At 41.7% G+C, this 21,297-nt stretch overlaps 1 protein-coding gene across 14 annotated transcripts in view; it reads left to right on the top strand.

Annotated features, from left to right (window-relative positions):
- Positions 1 to 21,297, top strand: part of FAM13A (family with sequence similarity 13 member A) — a 127,470-nt gene that overhangs the window by 92,574 nt on the left and 13,599 nt on the right. For 9 of the 14 annotated variants that reach the window (XM_084516932.1, XM_084516934.1, XM_084516938.1 and 6 more), the window contains 8 exons: positions 1,410 to 1,486; positions 2,791 to 2,833; positions 8,006 to 8,156; positions 15,798 to 16,011; positions 16,400 to 16,538; positions 17,616 to 17,697; positions 17,834 to 18,054; positions 19,399 to 19,482. In XM_084516932.1, the coding sequence (XP_084373058.1) occupies positions 1,410 to 1,486; positions 2,791 to 2,833; positions 8,006 to 8,156; positions 15,798 to 16,011; positions 16,400 to 16,538; positions 17,616 to 17,697; positions 17,834 to 18,054; positions 19,399 to 19,482 (1,011 nt within the window). The remainder of the gene's footprint in view (positions 1 to 1,409; positions 1,487 to 2,790; positions 2,834 to 8,005; positions 8,157 to 15,797; positions 16,012 to 16,399; positions 16,539 to 17,615; positions 17,698 to 17,833; positions 18,055 to 19,398; positions 19,483 to 21,297) is intronic. The other 5 variants (XM_084516933.1, XM_084516928.1, XM_084516931.1 and 2 more) reach the window with 2 other exon arrangements.

The following is a 21,297-nucleotide window of genomic DNA, read 5'->3' as shown; positions in this document are numbered from 1 at the left end:
TGTCTGACCGTACAGGGCTGGAGGTGTAGCAGGTGAGAGAGGGCTGTGACCAACCCAAGAAGTCTGTGGCGTGAGGTTTCCTGGGCCAAGCCACGAACCACACTGTGCGCTGCTCACTTCCTTCCTCCTGGTTAAGGGGGACTTGCCCAAATGCCAGGGTAGAAAAGCTCCCGGTCTTGTGCCCAAAGTGGCAACTTTCATTTTCCTAATCTTGACCTCTGGTGTCATGTGTACTTTGCTTTATTTCTTTAAGAATTGTTGCAACAGTGCACCTAACAATGACATTGAGGCAATTTTGAAGCTTATTTCCGATATGAAAAAACTCAGTACCAACCCAAACAGATGATGGCATCCTTTACTTCTGCTTGCTTTTTTTTTTTTTTTTTGTAAATGCTGTATGATTGAGTCACAGTCAGCAGAAAGACAGAGAAACAGAAGTATTAGATACAAATATAGTGTGTGTGACAGGGTTTTGTTAAAAGAAAAAAGTGTTCTGACTAATTCAAATTAAGAATTTGATTTTCCTGTGTATTTCACCTGCACTAAGCTACAACAAGTGCTACTCCCCATATGTGCAGCAAGCACATCACACAGTTTGTGTGCCCGGAGGGACAGTTCTATGTCCTCATTCTTCAGCACCTTAAAAATACCAGAATAGATCAGAAAAACACCTCTTAGCTTGCAGACCAAGTCCAAGCAGGCAGAAGGCTTCATTGTTGACTTTGAAAACTGTTCCTGTAAGTGTGCAACCAGAGGTATAAGACCCCTGTATCCATCAAAGATATATCAGAGTTTGGCTTGTCTTCACAATTCTTTCTCAGGCTCTCACCGGACAACAGCATTAATGTTGCTGTTGATAGCCAAATCAAATTTCAGAACAGGTGGTCATCATCAGCTGAATTTCTTGCCCTCCATTCATATTAGCAGAGCTTAACATTACCTCTGTGCATATAGCAGTCTCTTTATACTCCTAACATCTTCTGTCTGCCTGAGAAGAGACTATGAAAGGTTTTGGCAAAGAAGAGGGTGTATTATTGAAGATGAGCATAAGGAGTGCTGCCAGGAGGATGCTGTGAATTTTGGTACCTGCTCTTACAGGACTTTTACACATGACAGAATTGTTCTCTTGCTTAGTGTATCAGTCTGTAAAATGGGAACTGTAGGAGTACTGTGCAGCATTATTCTGCCAGGCATTTTGAAGTCATATGATGAAAGAGACAAAGGAAGCAGCGAGCAGTTATTTTTGTTGCAGGCTTTTTGGTTATACGTATACAACAGGCAGTAGTCTGATTGTTGGCTTGTTTCTCAAAGTCCTATTGGATATTTCTATGTGTGATCTGTTTAATGGCCTGCAGCTTGAATCTATTTCTCTCATGTATCTTACTGCTTTAATGTTTACTGTATTACAGACTATGGAAAGCTTTAGCTCATCCAGACCTATAGACAGAACAGGACCTGATGACATGGAAGTTTTGTCTGAAGAAAGGTGATTTTTATTATTATTATTATTATATGTACATTTTCCCTGTGGTTGTAGCACAGCATAAGAGATCTTCCACCACAGAGTATGAGAGTATGTTTAATTCTGCTGCAAACGAGCATTGCCTGCCATGTTAGCTTCAAGGTAGAACTGTATGGAGGTCCTGCTTATGTCGTGTGGGCTCTGCCCAGCACTGTATGCCACCAAGTCTCTTCTCCCAACTTATGAGGAATGGTACTGAAAGCACTGGTGGTTCAGACTTGAAAAGAAGTCAGCTCTAGATGCCTGAAACTGCACACTCCACTCAGGGACTGCAGAGCAACAGATGCCTGTCACACCTGGTCTTTGGGCTGGGAGTCCAGCCTATTGGACTTCACTATACTGTATAGATCCACTCTGCTCCCCTGATACCACACTTTCTCTCCACAACTATGTTGCTTGTTGGGAGAGGTGTATTTCTTTGGATTAAAGGCTGTGGTGGTTTTACTCAGGTGGGCAGCCGAGCTCCACCACAACCGCTCTCTCACTCCCCCTCTCCTCAAAGAGGAAGGGGGAGAAAATACAACACAGAGAACTCGAGGTTTGAGATAAGAAAGGTTTAATTAAAGGGAAAGGGAATGGGAGGAAAAAAAAACAGAGACAAAAGAAGCAATCAGTCCGCGCGGAAGCACAGAGAGAGGAAAAATTATTCTCTACTTCCCATCAGCGAGCGGTGTTCGGCCACGTCCTGGGAAGCAGGGCCCCAAACGCGTAGTGGTTGTTCAGGAGGAACAGCCCCCTCCCCCACGAGAGTCCCCCCTTTTATTGCTGAGTGTGACATCAGGTGTTATGGAATATCCCTTTGGTTGGTTTAGGTCAGCTGCCCCAGCAATGTCCCCTCCCCATCACTTGCCCACCCCCAGCCTGCTGGCTCTTGGGGGCTTGGAAGGAGTCCTGATGCTGTGCCAGCACTATGCAGCAATAGACACAACACTGGAGTGATATCAGTGCTGTTCCAGCTACGAGTGCAGAGTACAGCACTGTGTAGGCTGCTGTAGGGAAAAGGTGACTCCAGCTCAGACAGACCCAACACAAAGGCACAAAATTAAATGTCACTGTATTTCTCACAAATGGCTCCCAAGAAGAAGCAAAATAGGTAGCTTAGCAGCTCAAAGTGCTGCAACCCAGTGTTCCTTTATTTACTGGAATGCATTAAGTGTACAGCATCTAAAAACCTGCGTGTGGGGGAGACTGTTTTGTTTTTGTTACAAGACAAGTCTGTTTTTATATTTGTAATATGTTGGTTTGTGTTTTTTTTTTCTGTTTTGTAGCAAAGAAAGTGAAAGCGGTGAGGTTATTTGCAGGCACTCTCAGGTTGGTAATTTTTTTTTCACATTTCAGTTTTGTGGGCTCTGAATTGTCTTGTTACTGAGCAGAAACAAGTAGCTAGGCATGTCATTTTGTACTCCCAATGAAACGTTATTGCTTCCAGAGAAATAGGATTTGCTTTTTCTTTCCCTCTCCTCTCCTCTCTGTTTACATAATTTAGGGAGCCTCTTAACCATTGATGAGTCTGAAAGCATCTGCCTCAGTCCCTTCAATTCCCCCTTGCCAAAAAGAGGAGCATCACTGAAGTTAAGCGCTTTGGTTTGAATGCTACTGAGTTACAATCATTGTGAGCAGGGTGTGTAACTGGTTATCTCCCAGGGTAGTAAGATAATCCTGTCTCTTTCGATAAATATTTTTTGTTTCTAAAATAATTTCAGTCTTTCGTTTATGATTTCCCAGTGTCAGCTGTTACCTTAGAACACAGGTGTCATCACAGGATCACTTGTCTTACAAAACTGGATTTGTCCAGATCATTTGTCTCTGCCTAATACACCAGCATTTAAAACAGTGGGGAGAGTTATCTGAGGTACCTCTCCTCCAGCTGTGCATCCATTTTAGAGGAGGACTGTGAAACAGATTTGGACAATGTCTGATGTCTCTGACCATCTGGAGTTAACAGGAGGACTGACAATAGCCTTCTCACATTTGTGTGTGTGTGTGTTTGTTTTTTGGAGGGGGATTGGCTTTTGGTGGCTTTTTGGGGATTGGTCAGTGCTGGTTGGTTATCTTTGTTAAAGCCACTGTGCATTTATTGCCTTTGGAAGACTTTGTTTCTAGCAGGTATTATTTCTGTCTAGCAGGAAAAGTAGAAGAGATCATTTGATAATTGTTGGGCTCTGAGCAGCCATGGAGTAGCTGGAGTTCGTGGTACACTGAAATGTAATTTCTGCAAGGGGTGCTCAGTGCTGGCTTTGATCACTGCTCTGACTGGGCTTAGCCAGATCTCCTACTTTGTTCCCAGAGGGTCATAATCCCCGTTTTTCCTGCACTTGGCATCAGTAATTCCTGGAAGCCTGGCTCACAAGCTATTGCGTTTTCCAGAGCACAGGTTCTGCAACACCTTGTTCCTCACGTGCCTTATTGCATGTGCCATGACCCAGAGTACTCCCATTCAACTTTTAAATTAGTTTGGGGAGGTCTGTATGAATGTGGAAATCATGGTCTTAAAATAAACTCCTTAGGAAAAGTTTTAAAACTCAGTATGAGTTTTAACTGTGGGAGGAGACATAGTCTTAGCCCAGAGATTGTATTATATAGGAATTACAGGGTCAAGAAAATGTTACATTCCTGCAGGGTAGTTTCACATTCCTTGTCCCTTATAAGCCTTTTGCTTAGGGCAGCTTAAAAACATACCTTCTGTAACAAACAAATCATTCGGAATGAGGAAGGGACTCCTTACTCCTTTCTCACCCTGTCTTCAGTCTGAAGATCAGTCTGAAGATATTAGGAAAGGTATTTGGAATTTGCTGCAGCTATTGCTTATGCAGACCTCAGGTCTCCATGTGGCAGTAAAAATACCTTGAAACACATGTCCTGAATGAATTTTCTTTGGTTTTGTAGCATTCATAATCTACCCTTGGAAGTAGCTAGGCTCCAGAGTGTAGACTGTGATTTGAAAAAGAGAGGTTTCTAGTACCCAGGGTTTGGTAAGGGAAGCCATCCTAACCAGGAACCGAGTGTGACTCCTGCAGCCTGAGACCATCAAGAGTTTACCACAGTGCTGCTTTTACTTTGAACATAATAACACAAAAATGTTGGTCAACTTATTAATTGTTGATTACATTCAGGTAGTGAGTACTCAGTCTGGAAACCAGGAAAACTTCCTGTACCTCCTTGTCTGGCAGCAAAGCAGAAAGAGAACTACAGAAATTTTTCATCTGAGAAGTTTTTAATCCACTTTCATTACTAAGCTCTTCTGCAGACAAGCGTATAAATTTTTGAGAGCTAAATTAAGTTACATTTATTTTCAGAAAGTTGCTTGAAGGTAGATTATTCTTTTCTTTGTTAACGCAGTAGAGAACTTGATTTTTAAGATTCACTAGCATTTAAACAAGAGTAGAGGAAAAATGGCATGATTTAGGATTAAGGCAGCAGAGTGACTCCATTCCTGCATCTGATTATATTATCAAGAGATGCTTAAGGGTGCTTCCTGCTTGTGGCTGCAATGGATGATCAGATGGAGGGGAAGATTTTGTATAAAATTGATTCAAAATTTGATTAAAAAAAATACAATTCCATGTGTAACTTCCTGATCAGAATTCAAAGATCTGTTTCAATTTATTTCTATGTGCTCAAGCTACTCTTTATGCTGAATCTCCTTTGGAGAAGAGGTAGTGAAAGCATCTGACCTATCCCCAGCTTATTTACATCTTTAGTTAGTAGTAACTGCAAAGCATGGCTGCAGAAGTAGTTTCTAAAAAGCATAGTTGAGTGCCCAGTTTTAAGATTTTTGTGGTCATTCATGTAAGACCTGCAATGCACCGTGACTGCCAGCTGCTACTGAGATAAAGTCGCTGCCCCTTTGGTTTATAAGAAATGATGGTACATCTTTACCTAAAGCACAGTAATTCTTCCTTGATTTTCGTCCTGGAGGTTGACAACTGGTAGCATCAGGAAATCATTTAGAAAATAAGCGATATACAGAACCCTGAATTATCTACCAATCTATGGATTTTGAGTGTTAATGCAAAGAAGATTAAATATTTGCCTTCTTGTGTCTCCCTGGGTTTACACCACCATTGTTCTTCAGAACACTTATGGTTTATTCATTATATTAGAGACTGCATCAGTGAGCAAGTGAGCAAAGAAGGGACAGTAAGTGCTGCAGGCACAGCACAGGCCTCTTCTTAAACAGTCTTTAAATATGTCCAACAACTGAAGTGACTTTAGAAGGAAGAAGATGTGGATATAATCTTCCTAGTGTACCTGTAATGGAAATGTGTACACATCTGGAAAAACATTCTTATATCTGCTGAAAATATTTTTTAAGAGTCTTGATAAGTTAGCAGATTATACACGCATTTTAGGAAGACATTTAATTAGTATCAGTGATGGTGACAAGGTAGTATTTTGAGGTTGGTCTTTTTGAAACTGTTAAATCGTTAACATTTAGGTAAGCTCTTCACACTTCTTAGGTGCTATTCTTAATAACATCACTTTGAAATTTATTACTTGATTTCTTTCATGCTTAAAATACTGTGCTGGTAACTTAAGTGCTGTTTATAAACTGGTACAGTTTGTTCTTTAGCAAGTGCAAAAGACTGCCTGTTTCTGGCCACTGGCCACTCTTTCTGTTTATAATGTACACCGACTATTTAGATCCTGGCAGGAAGAGGGGAAAAAAAAAGACTTTAAAGAAATATTTAAGTCCTTCCAGCCTGGAAGCAGCTTAAAAGATGTTGAATGGTGAATTAGCATTTTTCCATGTACAGCTCACACAATAAACACATTTGTAATCAGATTTATCGTCAAGCCCTACAAGTTATTAGTGCTTGGCAAACTGTCATTTAGGGTTTCCTTTTGTTATAATGTTTTTAAAAGGTGATTTATTGAAAAAAAAAAAGAGGAAAGAAACTTTATACAAATACAACACAAAACACTATTTACTAATACGAGGGTGTTCATCATCAGGCTTTTGATGGGATTGCGTCCAAATAAACACATTCCTTCATACGATGTGTGAATTGAGCAGTTTTTTCCCCTCTCTGCATGGAGCTTATTTGTTTGTCTCAGTTCAGGAAAAAAAAAAAAAAAAAAAAAAAAAAAGAAAGAAACAACACACTGGTTTTATGGAAATTAAAAAAATTAAGCATGCCTTACTGACATGTGTTAAGAATATTGATTTGGTAGAGTTTGGCCATGGGTTTACAAGAAAAATATGTCCAAATGTAGTTATTTTCTTTAGATGCATTTTCTTCACACATAAGCTGTTTGTAACTAGATTATCAAAATACCTATGGGGGGTGAAATCTGCATGTTGCTTACCTGCTAGACTATATTTCAGAGAGTTATTCCTAAACCATCCTTACCAAGATCAAATACTTTACGTACAAACGTAATGCCATCCGTTTGGCTAGCTGTGTGTCTGTTTGGTGTATACATGTCACGCTACATGTTTGTGCATGTGCTTTATGCTTCCTGTTCCCCGCAGCCCTCCGCGAGCCATTAGACCTCGTTTGCTGGGCTGTGACAAAGCTGCTTGTGTCCCACAGCGCTGTTCTAGGCGCTGCGGACCTGGGGTGTGCGATCGGCCACGATCTCTGCATAAAAGCACAGCACGCGTGGTATGTGCGGGCTGAATAGTGGAGGGACAAACAGCAGTTGCTTCTAGGTAGCGCTAAAGCATGAATCATTGACTTGACAGCAATTCTGCCTGTTTTTTTCTGAAGTCATTGGATGCTTGTGTGAATTTTTTGGCAGTTTCCCAGAGTCCACACTGCTTCCAGCTGAGATGCCAAACCCTACTGCCGTTTGGATTTGCGCAACACTGCTTTAATACCCAGAGCTCCTCCATAAATAGTTCTGCTCTCCCCACGCCCAGCTAGAAAACAACCACAGGAAATCAGGGAATGTGCAGCCAGCACAGCTTAGCTGGCACTAATTGATCTGAGCCAGCACAGCCTGCATGAGAGCGGTCATGTACGTAGCCTGCACGTCTTGCTGTCTGGGGCTGCTGCCTCGGGAGCTCCGGTGCTTGCTTTTTAGAAGACACCATATTGCCACAGCCTTGCAGCAGCATTTTTGTTGTTGTTCCAAGGAGTTGCACTGCTGTAGGAGCTCTGCGCAGCCTTCCCCTCCCTCTCCCTGCCTTCCTCCCTCCCTTTTCATCCCAATCGATTAGCGGAGGCTTTTTCAGCTGCATGCCGTTGTCAGGGCAGAGACAGTCTTGGGAACTTGCTATGGCTTTCTAAAGAATTTAACATTCAAGGAAAGCGGATGGACAAATGTTTTTACTGGTGTGAATCAGCAATTAATGCATAGAGTTCACCGAACAGGGGATTTAGATTCAGAGCTGAAAACATCAGGGTCTTTTTATTTGGATCTGTTATGTTAAAGGCATGGACTTGCTGCCTCTGTGACAGCAGGTGTTGGTTTTTTTTTCCCTCTTCTTTGTCCTGAAACATTTTTTTTTCTCTTGTGGGTGTTTGGGGAATACAGCAGACTTCAAATATGAAGATTCAAGAGCATCCAAGCATTCCTGAAAACAAATTGCAAAGAAATCAAGATGCTGATGACCAGGAAAACAGCTTTGGGTCAGAAGTGCCTCGGCTGGATTTGACAGCACTGTGCGATGACAACAACTGGGAAGGTAGGATTTGTGTGATGTGATGGCTGTTTGTGTGAGTAAAAAGAGAGAGGGAAACCTGAGTGGGCTGGATATATCTTTATGTGCTCATGTTCCCTTGCCAAAAACAACAGGAAAGTAGTTTTGTCCTGAATATGGAATTGAAAGTTTGGAGAAACTAGCAGTGAAATTCTGGATGGGTACCAATTCTAGTTGTTACTTAGAGGAAGAAAATAAATTGTTTTGTGATTGAAGTTGCTTTAATGTGTGCTTTAATGTTGCTGTACATCCCTGTGTGCTTCAAGATGACATTTATTGGTGGCTGGTTACTTGACTGCTAAGCTAGAGTACTTCAAAGAAACCGGGTATTTCACAGTCTGAAAGGAAGTTCCTTCTTTCTCCATTTTCTTCCACTTCATTTTAATCTTGATTTCCAAATAATGCATGTGATCTGAAAACTACAGCTGGAAAAGGCTACCTAGTGCTCTGTATCTTGATGACTCTTATGAACAACTTTGTTTTGATGTATGCTGTGAAAAAATTCTGATCACGAGCTTGAAGGGCAATGCTTAATTGCTTGTGGTTAAAGTTATTTTAATATTGTTTCTTGGCACCTATCTCCAGAGTGTATGCTTGCTTGGCTGTTTGCACTGACTTAGGAGTGTGAAATATGGGTTCATCTGCATGGGTATCACGAACATCCATTTATTTTGAAATAAAGAGGAACTGAAGGTGTCCAGCACCTCTGGGATCAACCCCTCTTTCAGTTACTGGGTATGGCTCTCTCCTGCGTACAAGCAAGAATTGTTGTGCTAGTTTGTGCTTTAGGAGTAAAAGAGAGGCTTTGATGGGGAAGAAATAGGAAGATGTAAGCATTGCATTTTAATAATCAAAGCAAGAGAGGGAAAAATTGTATCTGTCATTTACTAATTTAAAAAAAAAAAAATCCCTTAGGAACACTGAGAAGTTAAGTTCTCTGTTCCTGTCTCCACAGTGTACGTGACCTGGTGTATTTTGCTTTTCTGTCTAGTTATGACACCTTGGGTATGAGTAAAGAAAACCCTCAGCCGTGGCTGCTTTTGATTCAGCAAAGTGACTAGTCACCAGGGACGGAGGAGAATTTCTCCACTTGCTTGTTAGGAGGGGGATCCCCTGGATGATATCACCAGGGCTGCGGCACAGCTGATCAAAGCCCTGTGGTGTCTGCTTTGTGTGTTTGCTGAGACACTAAACAGCACTGCCCCTCGGGGTCTCAAGCCAGGGTGAGCACAGTTGTGTTCCCAGAGGTGATGTGTGGCTTCAGCCGTCACATGAACCTTTGGAAATACTCTTTTTTTTTTTTTTTTTTTTTTCCTTTTTTCTTCCTGGTGCGTGTCTGTAACTACCAGTGTTATTAATGGGAGTCTTAATGGATGTATGAAGGAGAGAATACAACTCCCTTCTGTTTGCCAGAGGCTTTCCCACTATATGAACTACATTGCACCCTGGTACAAACCCCTCTTCATAGGCATGTTCTTACGTTTGGCTTCCAGCTTTCTTGCACTGCAAATATGAAATGGGAATATGAGCACCTTTGATTGTGTTTGAAGAGTGCTTCTTTCAGATTCTTCCTTTCTCCGTTCTGCTCAAATGTATTTCACAAGAGGAAGAGGTGGGCAGTTGCAAAAGAACCAGCTGTCTAGAGTGAGAGAGATGTCATCTTGTAAAACCCTTGCCTACCAAATCACCATTTTGTTGGTGCAGGTTAAAGTGCAGCAAAACAGTGACTGCTGCGTCTGAGCAAAGGAAGACAGAATCTTTCCTAGCTGTGGATCTGAAATGAAGCTTGCAGAAGCCAGATCAGGTTAGATGTTAGCCTCAATTTCGAGATCACTCCTACAGCTAATGGAAGAGACTGTTAGTGAGACTGGCTTTGCAGTGCAGGGTTGTACCACTCATCCACAGCTCCAGGAGTCGGGGTATCTTCCCTTCCCCTGCCAACCTGTGTCACTCAAACCTTTGCACGTGTCATCAGGGTCCATGCTGCATCTCTGGTGCTATCCCCAGTGAAAATAGTGAAGATTGTGCCTTCAGATGTGGTACTGATAAGTTATTTATTGCTTTTCTCTAGTAAATTCAATTGATCCATCTATCAGGAAATCACTTACCCATTCCCCCAGGACATCACTGAGCTGACTTCTGGGGGCAGGGTCCTCTGTATTATTACTGCAGGAGATGTAGACCATGTAGTGACCAGTGCAGCTGCTGGGCCCTTCACAAGTGGCTGTTGATAACAGCTGCCAGTTGAGCTGTTGAGCTTGCGGAGCCACCTGCCTTTTATGTTATTCTAGAAATAATTATTACCATTTTTTCTTTTTTTTTTAAGGCTCACTGCATAGTCAGATCTGTTCACAAGAGTAAAGATTTGCTATGCTTCGACAGGACGTGTTCCCCTTGCATAAAGCTGAGGACAGAAAAAATTCCTTCCTGCTTCCTCAAATGCACGGGCTCACATTGCCACACGCAGAGTGCAGCAGCAGCAACCTGACCCACCTCTTGCACTGACCTCCTGCGTCAGCCTTGCCTGCTGCTATGTATAGGGGTTTATGTCCTGTAATCCGAAGGTATGATGCAGCTCACAAGGTATAAAGAGCATCCCAGTCACGTTCAAGTGCTATGCACTTAGCCTAGGTGTATTTCCTATGATCTGAGAGAAGGATTTTACCAGTGTGCGTTCAGCAGATGCAAATCAAATCGTTTTTATTCTCAGGGTGGATGTGAACTGAGCTGTCTCCATAATAGGTGCAAAAGGGAAGCGCGTGCCAGAGGCATTTCGTGAGCAGTCACCTTGACCTAGCAGCTCACCTCTCCCGCTGCCAAATGGAGGCTGAACCGGGTCGTCTGACTGCTGGGCCTGCAGACTGAGCCTGTCTGACAGCTTGCAAGTGTTTCCAGAGCTACTTCCGTAGCAAAGGTTTTAATTGTCGTAGGTTGTGATTGAATCAAATACAGTGAGTGGGAAGGACACAGTGTTCTCTTAGAGTCCAATGCTATTGTGTAGAGTTCTTACCAAATGTTACTAATTCAAGCACAGATTTTGTTATCCTATCCCCAAGGAAAATCTGGAAGTATGTTGCTCTCCAGAAAGGCGACAGGCCCTGTTGGGAGCTTGGAGCTGAACAAACAGTTCAGTAAATTGATACGCTGTGTGTGATTGCTGCCTTCACCACCTAATGACTGACATTTAAAAAACAAAACAAAACAGTTCTATAGATGAAATTTCAATCAGTTTGCAGAGTCAAGAATTTATGAAAAAATAAGCAGATGTTTTTCTTCTATTTTTTTTTTAAATAAGAATAGAAGCTGGAGTTTTAGATGAATAAGCATTCTCTTCAGTGTTGAGAACCCAAGTGTTGCGGCACTGAGACCCTGAGGGTGAAGCTGATCTACAGATAGTTTTGGGACTGACTTAACTGATGCTTTCCCATGAAAATAAAAACAGAGTAACAAGAAGGAAAAGAGTATAGCAATAGCTAAGGACATTTGGAATTGATTTTGACATTAGGCTTAGATACATCAGTGGATCTATGTGTCACAGACTAACATAAGAAATCAAAAGGTGATAAAACATTGCATTTTTATCACCATGTCTAAAAATTAATAATTGCATTGATTGCAGACACTATTTTATAGCATCAGTATTTTTTTAATATTTTTCATCGTTTAGTATGGTTTAGCATTATTATCAAAATGCAGAATTGGCTTATTAGCTGAGAAATGTTTCATCTCACAGAAAAGTCATGGTAGCACTGTATTTGGGCTACTGTTGATGTACTTAGGAAGAATACTGACAGAACAGTCTGAGGATGTTTTCAAGCAATTAGTTGTGAGATATAAAATGGGTTGTTATTGAGCAAGTGAATGTTTTGAAGTTTTGAATTGCTTTGATTTATTATGAGAGGTCTCTGGGGTCTTTCAAGTGGCTTTTAATACTAGGATCTCAGGTATTGTAATTAGTTTAGGCTTTTTAATCCCTCCAGACCTACTTCAGCTTACAGCGTCTCTGACCTTAGCCCTTTGGCAGACAGGTGTGTGGAAAAGCAGCATATCAGCTCTGTGGCTGCAGAGAGGAGCACACAAGACCCCAGTGGTATTTTGCTACTGCACCATGAGCAGATGTGTGTGTTGGCATGCCCCTCTGTTCATCATGCAGCCCCTGGTAACCCTGTCACAAATAAATAGGATAATGATTTAAAAAAAATAAATAAAAAGTTTTGGACAGCAAGACGGAGCTGACCAATATTAACCCCTGTTAAATTTGATAAATTTCATCCATATTCCTTCATGCACGATATAGGTTTATTAATAACTCCAGTCCTTTATGCGGCATGTTGGTAGAGAGATGGTGTTGCAACAGATGTATGTATGCCTACGGAGCTGTGCAGAGCAACACCTGGCAGATGGCTGACAGCTTTGTTGAAAGATGAGCTGGTTGTGGGATTTTGAGAGGAGTGTGGCACTGCTGAAGGTCTGCAAGCTCAATGCCAGTATATTTCACTTCTGTGACAACTTAGGAAAGGCATACCTAAAAGAAATGCAGTAAGAGTCTACAGAAGAAGGAGAATTTTCTCTGTGCTGGCACAGCCATGATGGTTAAATATTCCCCAAATTATTTAAGTTTTTCATTAAATGCTTTTGTTATGGAAAAATCAAGAAAATAAAGTACATCGAATATAGAGATATCGGACCAACAAAGGACGCCTTGTAGTTGGGGCCTATGAGACCTTCTTGCTCCAGCTACAGGAAGCATCACGCTCACAGGCTCTCATCCTCCTGGGGGATTTCAACCACCTGAATGTTTGCTGGGAAAGCCACATGGCAGGCAGTAAGCAATCCAGGAGACTCCTGGAGTCCATTGAGGACAACTTCCTCATCCAGGTGTTAGAGCAAGCAGAGGAGAAGCGTTACTGTACCAGATACTCACCCATTCAGAAGAGCTCGTTAAAGAGGTTAAGACTGGAGGAAGCCCAGGTGGCAGTGAGCACGCCCTGGTTCAGCTTGTGGTCTGAAGGGATACGGGCCTGGCTAAGAGCAAAGTCAGGATCCTGAACTTCAGAAGAGTCAACTTCCAGCTGTTCAAACAATTAGTGGATGAGATCCCATGGGACACGGTCCGTAGGGGCCTGATCTAGTGAGTGGCATCCCTGTCTGTGGCAGGAGGGTTGAAGTTAAATGAGCTTTAAGGTCCCTTTCAACCCAAGCCATTCTACAATTCTATGGCTAGAAAACTGAAAGTTTCTTCTCAGCAAGAGAGATCCATTCAAGACAGAAGACAGGCAAGGGTAACTGCTCTGTCAAATCAGTGGCAGAAAAAGGGAAAGCGTTTACATTCTGTACTGAGGTTTTTATTCTTCAGTTAGCAGAAAGGGTCACAACATTAACATTTATAACAGATACCTTCACACCTGAACCATTAAGTCCAAGAATTTAACAGCCTTCAGAAAGGGTTTAACACTTTGATACATATCTCATGGATAAATAAATAACAGAAGATGTTATATCTTGTGTTAGACAAGATTTGGTTGATTATGCAGTGTCTGAAGCCGCTTACTCTTAGTGGGTCACAATTTATTTGTACAATCCAGCAATTCTGGTGCTTCCAGCTGAAGCATCTGGCACCTCACCAGTATGAGGAACAAGACAGTTGGACTGTAACTCTGATCAAGTTCAAAGTCTGATGCAGATCAGATCCATAATTCTGAATACCTAGATATGTTCCTTTATCGTTTATTTTGTTCCTTTTGTTCATATGATGCTTTATTATACGTTGGGGGGAGGGAGTGGGAAGGGGTGTTACTCATTCTGTGACCAGATAAGATTGGTCTTCTAACTACATTTCATCAGCAAGGGAAACAATTTACCCCTAGATTCTTGCTTTCTTGGAGTGAGGCTTAAAAACAGCTGATTTTATATAGTAGTCATTTCTTCTGCCTAGTCTCAAATTCGTTATTTCCTTTTCAGATTTTTCTTCTTCTCCTTTGAAACACTTTCTTTGGATTGTGAATTATTACTTTGAGGCAGGACACACTAGTCAAATGTATCAAATTTCTTCCTTTCATGTTATCAGCCATTATTTTCCTGCAAGAGATCTTGTGAGAACCTGAAATTATAAGATTCGGAGAGGGGTCTGACACCAAGGTATCACAGTTTGGATGAATGATTTGCCCTTCATTTTCCCTTTGTTCCTGCTAGGTACCTCGAGGAAAAGAAAGCCAGACAGTAGGAACTGTCAAGGTGAATGCAGCTTAGAAAAAACTTGCATTACATCTAAGAGAAGTGTAGGCTACATGGTGTTTCTGGTCCACGGCAAAGCAATCTACATGCATTTGGGTTTTGCACACCTCATTGAGGTAGCCTCTGCAAGCCACACTTGTATGTGCCGGGTGTGTGCTTTGCTTATCACAACACCTGAGGAGAGGCTATTTTGCAAGAACGTCGAGCCATCCATTTTCCAGTAACTTGTCAGCTTGCATTCAGCACCAGTCTCTAAGCAGAGGCATGTGGTTTATATTCTTGTGCTGAGGAAGAAGAGAAGGAAAGGAACACTCAATGCAGCAAAATACCACCGAGCTTGTCATTACTGAATTTTGGTTGATCCAGATCTTGCTGTGCGAGTTGTACCTGGAGGAGAGCAGCACAAAGATTCTTTAAGGAAATCCTTATACAATCCACTCTGACAATCTTAACCTTGTTCAGCAAAAGGAAATACTGGTTTTTTCTTTTTCTTTTTTTTTTTTCAAAAATTGTTAACTTCAAAAGCCCCCTTCTCTTCATGGAATGAGAATAAGACACGCTAGGTGCAGGAAATAATGAGTCCATAGCTGTGTGACTGGTCTGTGGGTTTTCTATAACTTTTTTGTTTGGTTTTGTTATTTGACTCTGGAACTATTTGTTAGGTTTATAAGTTCAAGGCCTGCCTCTTAAACTGTTTAATCCTGTGGCGCTAAGTAGGAGCATGCAAATCAGCTTAGTAAACTATCCGAACACAAAATGTTACACTCCTTATGGCATCTGGAGGGAGCGATCACAAGATTGAAGTGAATGCTTGCTGTGGACTCAGCTATGCTAATCAACAATGCTAAATTGGTTTTCCATTTCGCTCCCACCCCACCATCTCCCTGTACAGCATTGTTTCCACTTTCAGCTTGCTAAATTATCCAGAGGATTGAAAATTTCCTTGCTTTTCTACCATGCAACAGGTTTAAGCAGCGGGCTTGCATATGAAATTTTGTATGTCCTGAAACTGAAAAAGTTCCTCCTGTAGCCAGCTTTATCCTGCCATGTGCCACTAATTCTGTTTGGAATAATTGTTTCCTGAAAGGTGCTGGCTGGTGACAGCCTCTCTTGGTATCAGCCCATGGTAATTACTGTCCAGATTATTGGTAGAGTTTTATGCTGTGCCTAAAAGATTATTTATGCTTCTGTAGAGTATCCACTGTGACCAGGCAGTGTTTTGCTTTTCTTTGCACACGGGGAGATGTGAATAATGACCCAGAGAATGCCTGGCGACAAGGAATCATGATCTAGTCTGAACGGGTTGGGGTACGGTGTTAGAAAAGTTGCCTGGAGTCTGTGGTACCTGTAAAACAAAAATGATAAAACCAGTCTTTGTCTTATTGTTCCTAGAGCCCATCCCTGCTCTTTCCTCATGGCAGCGAGACAGCTTAGACTCAGATGAGGCTCGCCTTTCCCCGCAGGCTGGTCGCTTAATTCGCCAGCTTCTGGATGAGGACAGTGATCCTATGCTGTCCCCTCGCTTCTATGCCTACGGACAGAGCCAGCAGTACCTGGATGATACAGAAGTGCCTCCTTCCCCTCCCAACTCTCATTCATTTATGAGGTGCGTTGTGATTTCCTTGTGCTGACTTTCATCTGGCTGTAAAGGGTTTGTGCAGCTGCAGCAAGCAACAGCTCTTTGGATCACATAAGCCATACAGCTGTATTGTGTTGGGCTTCTGTTTATACCAAGAATATACTGGTATTTTAAGAAAAGTTCTTGGTAACTAATCATTTCTGTGTTTTTGAAATAATATCTAGGCAGTTGCTGTTGCTGAAAGAGGCTGTTACAGCATCCTCTTGTGTTATCTGTCATTACAGAGTAGCCAACATAGCTTTCTCACTTCCGTGGGATTTGCCTTTATTTACACAAAGTTTAAGTGGCCTTCTGAGCATGAAGATGTACTGTGACTGTTTGGATAAACTCTTCCTGCAATCTTTGCTCTTGGCAGGAGGCGGAGTTCTTCTTTGGGATCTTATGAAGATGACAGAGAGGACCTTACCCCTGCACAACTCACCCGGAGGATTCATGGACTGAAGAAAAAGATCAGGAAGTTTGAGGAAAAATTTGAAGAGGAAAGGAAATACCGAGTGAGTCTCCAGAAGCATTTGTAAGGAAAGGCAGGAGGTAGCTGGAAAGGGAAAGGGCATCAGGGAAGTTGGTCAAACTTACACAGAGAGTTTGAAAGTGTTTAAAAAAATAAATAAATAAAAGAAGAAAAAAATGCTGCTTCCCCAAAATAGAAATGTGCATCCATACCATGCAGATTACCTTTCCAAGCATTTTTTGTACTACCAGTGCAGTACAAGAGGTAGTCTAACAAACATAGGATTTTGGTCACTGATTTAGGCAGTTTGCAAAAAGCAAACATCAGGTGTGTAGGAATAGCTATGTTAAACTTTTTATTTGTCTGTTTCTTCAAGTTCAGCTTATGGGAAGAACAGTTGTGCATCCCATTTGCGTGATGGTAACCTAAGGACACCAGCACATTGCAGAGGAGGGGAGAGCAGCCTTCTTTGCTCCTGAGCAAGGAACCATAGGCAAGTGCTACTAAGCAGTAGCAGTGTACTGTACTCTAATTAGTCCTGACATGCCCTTCTGATGAACAGAAAGGTTTTTTAAGGAACTGAAGCTTCATATGTGTGCATCTTCATTGGTGATCTAAACCGCAGAGGGCAGTACGGAAAGGATCTTGCCCACAGTAGAAAAGTCTGGATGAAATGTCCAGAGGTTGCTGCAGCCTAGCATTTGGGTTATTTCAGTGTTTTTGGTTGGTAGGTAGCTTTCAGTGTGGATATATACATCCTAACTTTTCTCAAACTGTTTGTGGTAGGATTCCCCTATTTTGGAGTTGCCATCTTGTTAGGAAACAATAGGCAGAAGAACTTCAATGTGCATCTGGCCCTCCAAGGCACTCCTACAACATAATGTTTGGATTTTGTTTTCTTAAAATAAATACATCTCATGATTCCCTAAGAGCCAGTGTTGTGACAGGCAGGGCAGTCAAAGCAAGATCAGAACTGAATTGATCAGAGGCATGCAGGAACCAGTCAGAAGCCTGTGCCCATGCTCTGTGCTGCTGTTTCTTCTGTTGTGACATACACTTGTTTCAGTGGGTCTCTCCTGTTGGTTTAACACAGATTCAACATGACTGTTTTTCCTCTCAGCCTTCCCACAGTGACAAAGCAGCCAACCCTGAAGTTCTCAAATGGACAAATGATTTGGCCAAATTCCGAAAACAACTTAAAGGTGAGCAGCCACCATTGGTGTACCTTCTGGGGGCAGGTGGACTTTGCCTTGTTTAAATTTGATGTTGGACAGTGTTACTGTCACATTTTAAAAAAAGAAAAAATACTCCTCTTATGCCCCATATGTCCCTGTTTAGAATCAAAACTGAAGATATCGGAGGAAGACCTTGGCCCTGTGGTGCGTCAACGGAGCAACACTCTCCCCAAGAGCTTCGGTTCTCAGCTCGAAAAGGAAGATGACAAGAAGCAAGATCTGTCAGATAAATCTGCCAAGCCTGCCGTGGAAGTGACCCTTGATTCTATCCAGAAGAAGCTTCAGGAAAAACGAGCAGAGACAAACCGACCTGAGGATATAAAGGTAAAATATATTCAATTCAAATTTAGGCCTTTAAGTACAAGTGTGCAGCTCATGGTTGCATGGACCCTTGTGAAAACCTTGTGTTCTTTTACATTTTGTCACAAAGTCTACAAGCTTTACTCTTGTCTCAACTCACTTGATTTAGTTTCTTTCCCTCTATGTTTGGTGTCTGTGATTTTTTATTTTATTTTATTTTATTTTTTAAACAGAGCTCTGTTTCTACTGAATGGTATTGTTTGTTCTTTTCTGATTCTCACAGACTCCAAGTAACAGTTCTGAATTCCTGCAGTATTTCCTGCTTTGCATTTCACTGTTTCTGTCTTTATTTGCTTTTGGAAAATTCTGAGTCTTCCAGTGATTCTGGAGATTATTTCATCTATTTTCTTCTCTCCAAAGATGAATGCTCTTGTCTCAGGGCATTTTATCACAGCATTTCTGAGTGTCATGTTAAGCTCAGTTAGTTTCTGTAATCTCTGAGAGGTATCAGCAGAGAGGTCTTTTTGTCTGATGTTGCTAGTTCCTGAGTTTTGGGTAGCCTTGTAAATGAAGTCCTTGAGTCCGCTGATGTGTGAATTGTGCAGTACTCTGTAAGAGAGGGGCAGACAGTATTATCTTTGTTTACTAGATTTGCAGAAGTGTTTGGCTGTTTTCTGAAGGCAGCAAGAATACAGTCTTGACCTTTTAAAGAAGGCATATGATAGAATTTGGTGCAGTGGTAGAGAAGGCAAGTTCAGTGGGGAAGCTCTGGCAAACTTAGGAAAGTCTCTTCCAACTGTCTGCCCTATTTTTTGGCTTGGTCCCTTCAGCCTGTCTGCTGGAGCTTTTCACTTCATAGCAGAATTGGCAGAAGGAGATGGTCTGACTGCACTTTAGTTCTCAGCTAAGTGTGTTTGTGGCAGTCAAAGCAATGATGGCAAGCTTTGCAAGAGGTTTTCTGGAGCTTGTCTTGGATTTGGAAGACAAGAAGGAACATGCATTTTGTTGCTGGACTTACAACTCGGATCACTGTAAGTGAAAAACAGCCACCATCATTAAAAGTTGCTTAGCATTGGTTGTTCAAAGCATGCTGAGAATCAATAAATCCCCATTATGTACATACAATGCTTTCGTATACAAAGTTTATTTGGGTTTTACTTGCTTGTGTTGTGTATATGGCTCTGTGCATGGTAAGTTGTTTCAGTAATATAGTTGGAAAAGGGTGTGGGGGGAGACTAGGAAGCAAAGATGAATCTTCAAAACATTAATGAAAAAATGCCAGGACGTTTATTAGGCCACCAATTAGTATGGTTGGAGTTCAGGCATTTAATTTTTTTCTTCCTCTTCTCTCTCTGACACTTTTCATAGGACATGACAAGAGATCAGATAGCAGCTGAGAAAGTGGCTCTTCAAAAAGCTTTGCTGTATTACGAAAGCATTCATGGCAGACCGGTATGTACAGCAGCATTTTTTCAAAGTATGTCTTTATATGTCTTTGTCGTAAGTGATTCCCCAGTGCTCCTTTGATGTCACAGTCACTAGGACTTCTTGCTGTTCTAACCACACGAGCATGCTCCAGTCACCTCCTTGCTTCCTCACTACTGTTGCTGCTGAGGAGTCTGTTCTCAGCAGGATGGTGTCTGCACACAGTGCTGGACATGACACATGTAGGACTGAGCCTACAGGCTGAATGAAGTTGACTGTGCTTTATTTCGGCATCACACTCGCTAGGATCCACAGACATTCAGTTTGCAGCCCTGCTGATTCACCAGCTTAGCTGGGGATACAGTAGGCACAGGAATAGTTAATTGTGCATGGTTCCCCATCCAGCCAAGAATTTTGCAATTTGCTAGTATTAATGGCTCACTGGAATACAGGTGTGCAAGCAACGCACAATCTTAGGGGAACTACATCTTTCTCCCAGCACCTTGCTATGTGCAAGGAGGCACTTGCATCTTGCAATTTGCTAATCCTTTTGTGCCGGATTCATGAAATAGTTTGTCTCCTGAGCATCATGACATAAGTTGAGATGAGTTTTTTTTCTTCCCCTGAGAAACTGTTTGTTTCCATGTGGAAGGGAAGGGTACGAGGTTTCTCATACGTTTGATCTTAACAAAGCAAAAGTATTTGTGAAGACAGAGAGTTAAATATTGTGACCTGTTGATTCCTTCCATGACAAAAACACAGGTTCCAAGCCACCAAGTACTCTGGTTGGCTTTGTATGGATCCCTCTTCCTCTTTCACTTCATTATAATCTTTGTTACCATCCACAGAGGTAAAGTAACTTAATTTCAGGGTGGTGCTAATTTCTTGACCAGTGGCTTGGGAGCAGCAAATTACTGCTTATAAAGAATATTGGATTAGTACAGCTCACAAATCTGTCATTCTCCTACTGCATGGCAGTCCTGATTTCTTCCTTCCTTTTGCTTCTCAATTATTTCCTCCTTTGTCCATTGTTTTAAAAAGTGTTGCTAATTTAAATAAATGCCTTCGTGAAGAACTAATACTGTACAGTCACGTATACCAGCAAGTGAAAACTATGGTTGTATGAAAGGACGTGCAATTTTATTATTGTATAAAATAGCAAAAGGCCAGCACAAGAGAATTCACTTAAATCTGCCTGGTATTTTCAGGCAGAATCTGAATCTGCTTTTGCTATTACAATGATATAAATCAGCAGGTGACACCTTGTTGAAGTAAACTCACTTAAATCTGTTTAAAAAGAGAGCAAGCCCAGAGCCTATCTTGTCAGCATACCTTTCCCCCCACACACACCTTCTGATGCTTTATTTATACAACCACTTTTTAATGTATTTGTTTTTAAGTAAACAGTCTATACCTAGCAACATGGAACTGCATAGCAAGGAAGACTGCAGCTGATCAGCTTTTGCTGTACCCAGCTCCTGGCACTGCAACAGTGGAAAAATACTGAGAGCTTGAGGAGAATAGGGATAGTTCAGCCAAGATTTTTTTTTTTTTTTTTTAAGATATTTAACTAAACAAGAAAAACAATGGAGCTCAGATTTATTGTGCAGCTAGGTCTTTCTGTACCAGTGACAGACGAACCTGCAGAGGTAGAACTGAACTGTTTTAGTTAAGCAAAAATGTCCATCTCTAGAAATTCACAAGCTGTTCCAACAATGTAAGCAATGGTCTCTTCCTTGGCTGCTGCTATTTGCCATATGGAGTGTGCTCCAGGGTTGTGTCAAAGGCTCTGTTATTCTGACAGCTTTTTTGCATTTTGATGTTCTCCCAAAATATATTCAG

This window comes from Aythya ferina (assembly GCF_964211825.1).
Source record: "Aythya ferina genome assembly, chromosome: 4".
NCBI classification, from domain to species: domain Eukaryota; kingdom Metazoa; phylum Chordata; class Aves; order Anseriformes; family Anatidae; genus Aythya; species Aythya ferina.
The sequence above is the reverse complement of the archived record's forward strand: the minus strand, read 5'-3'. Positions and strand labels throughout refer to the sequence as shown.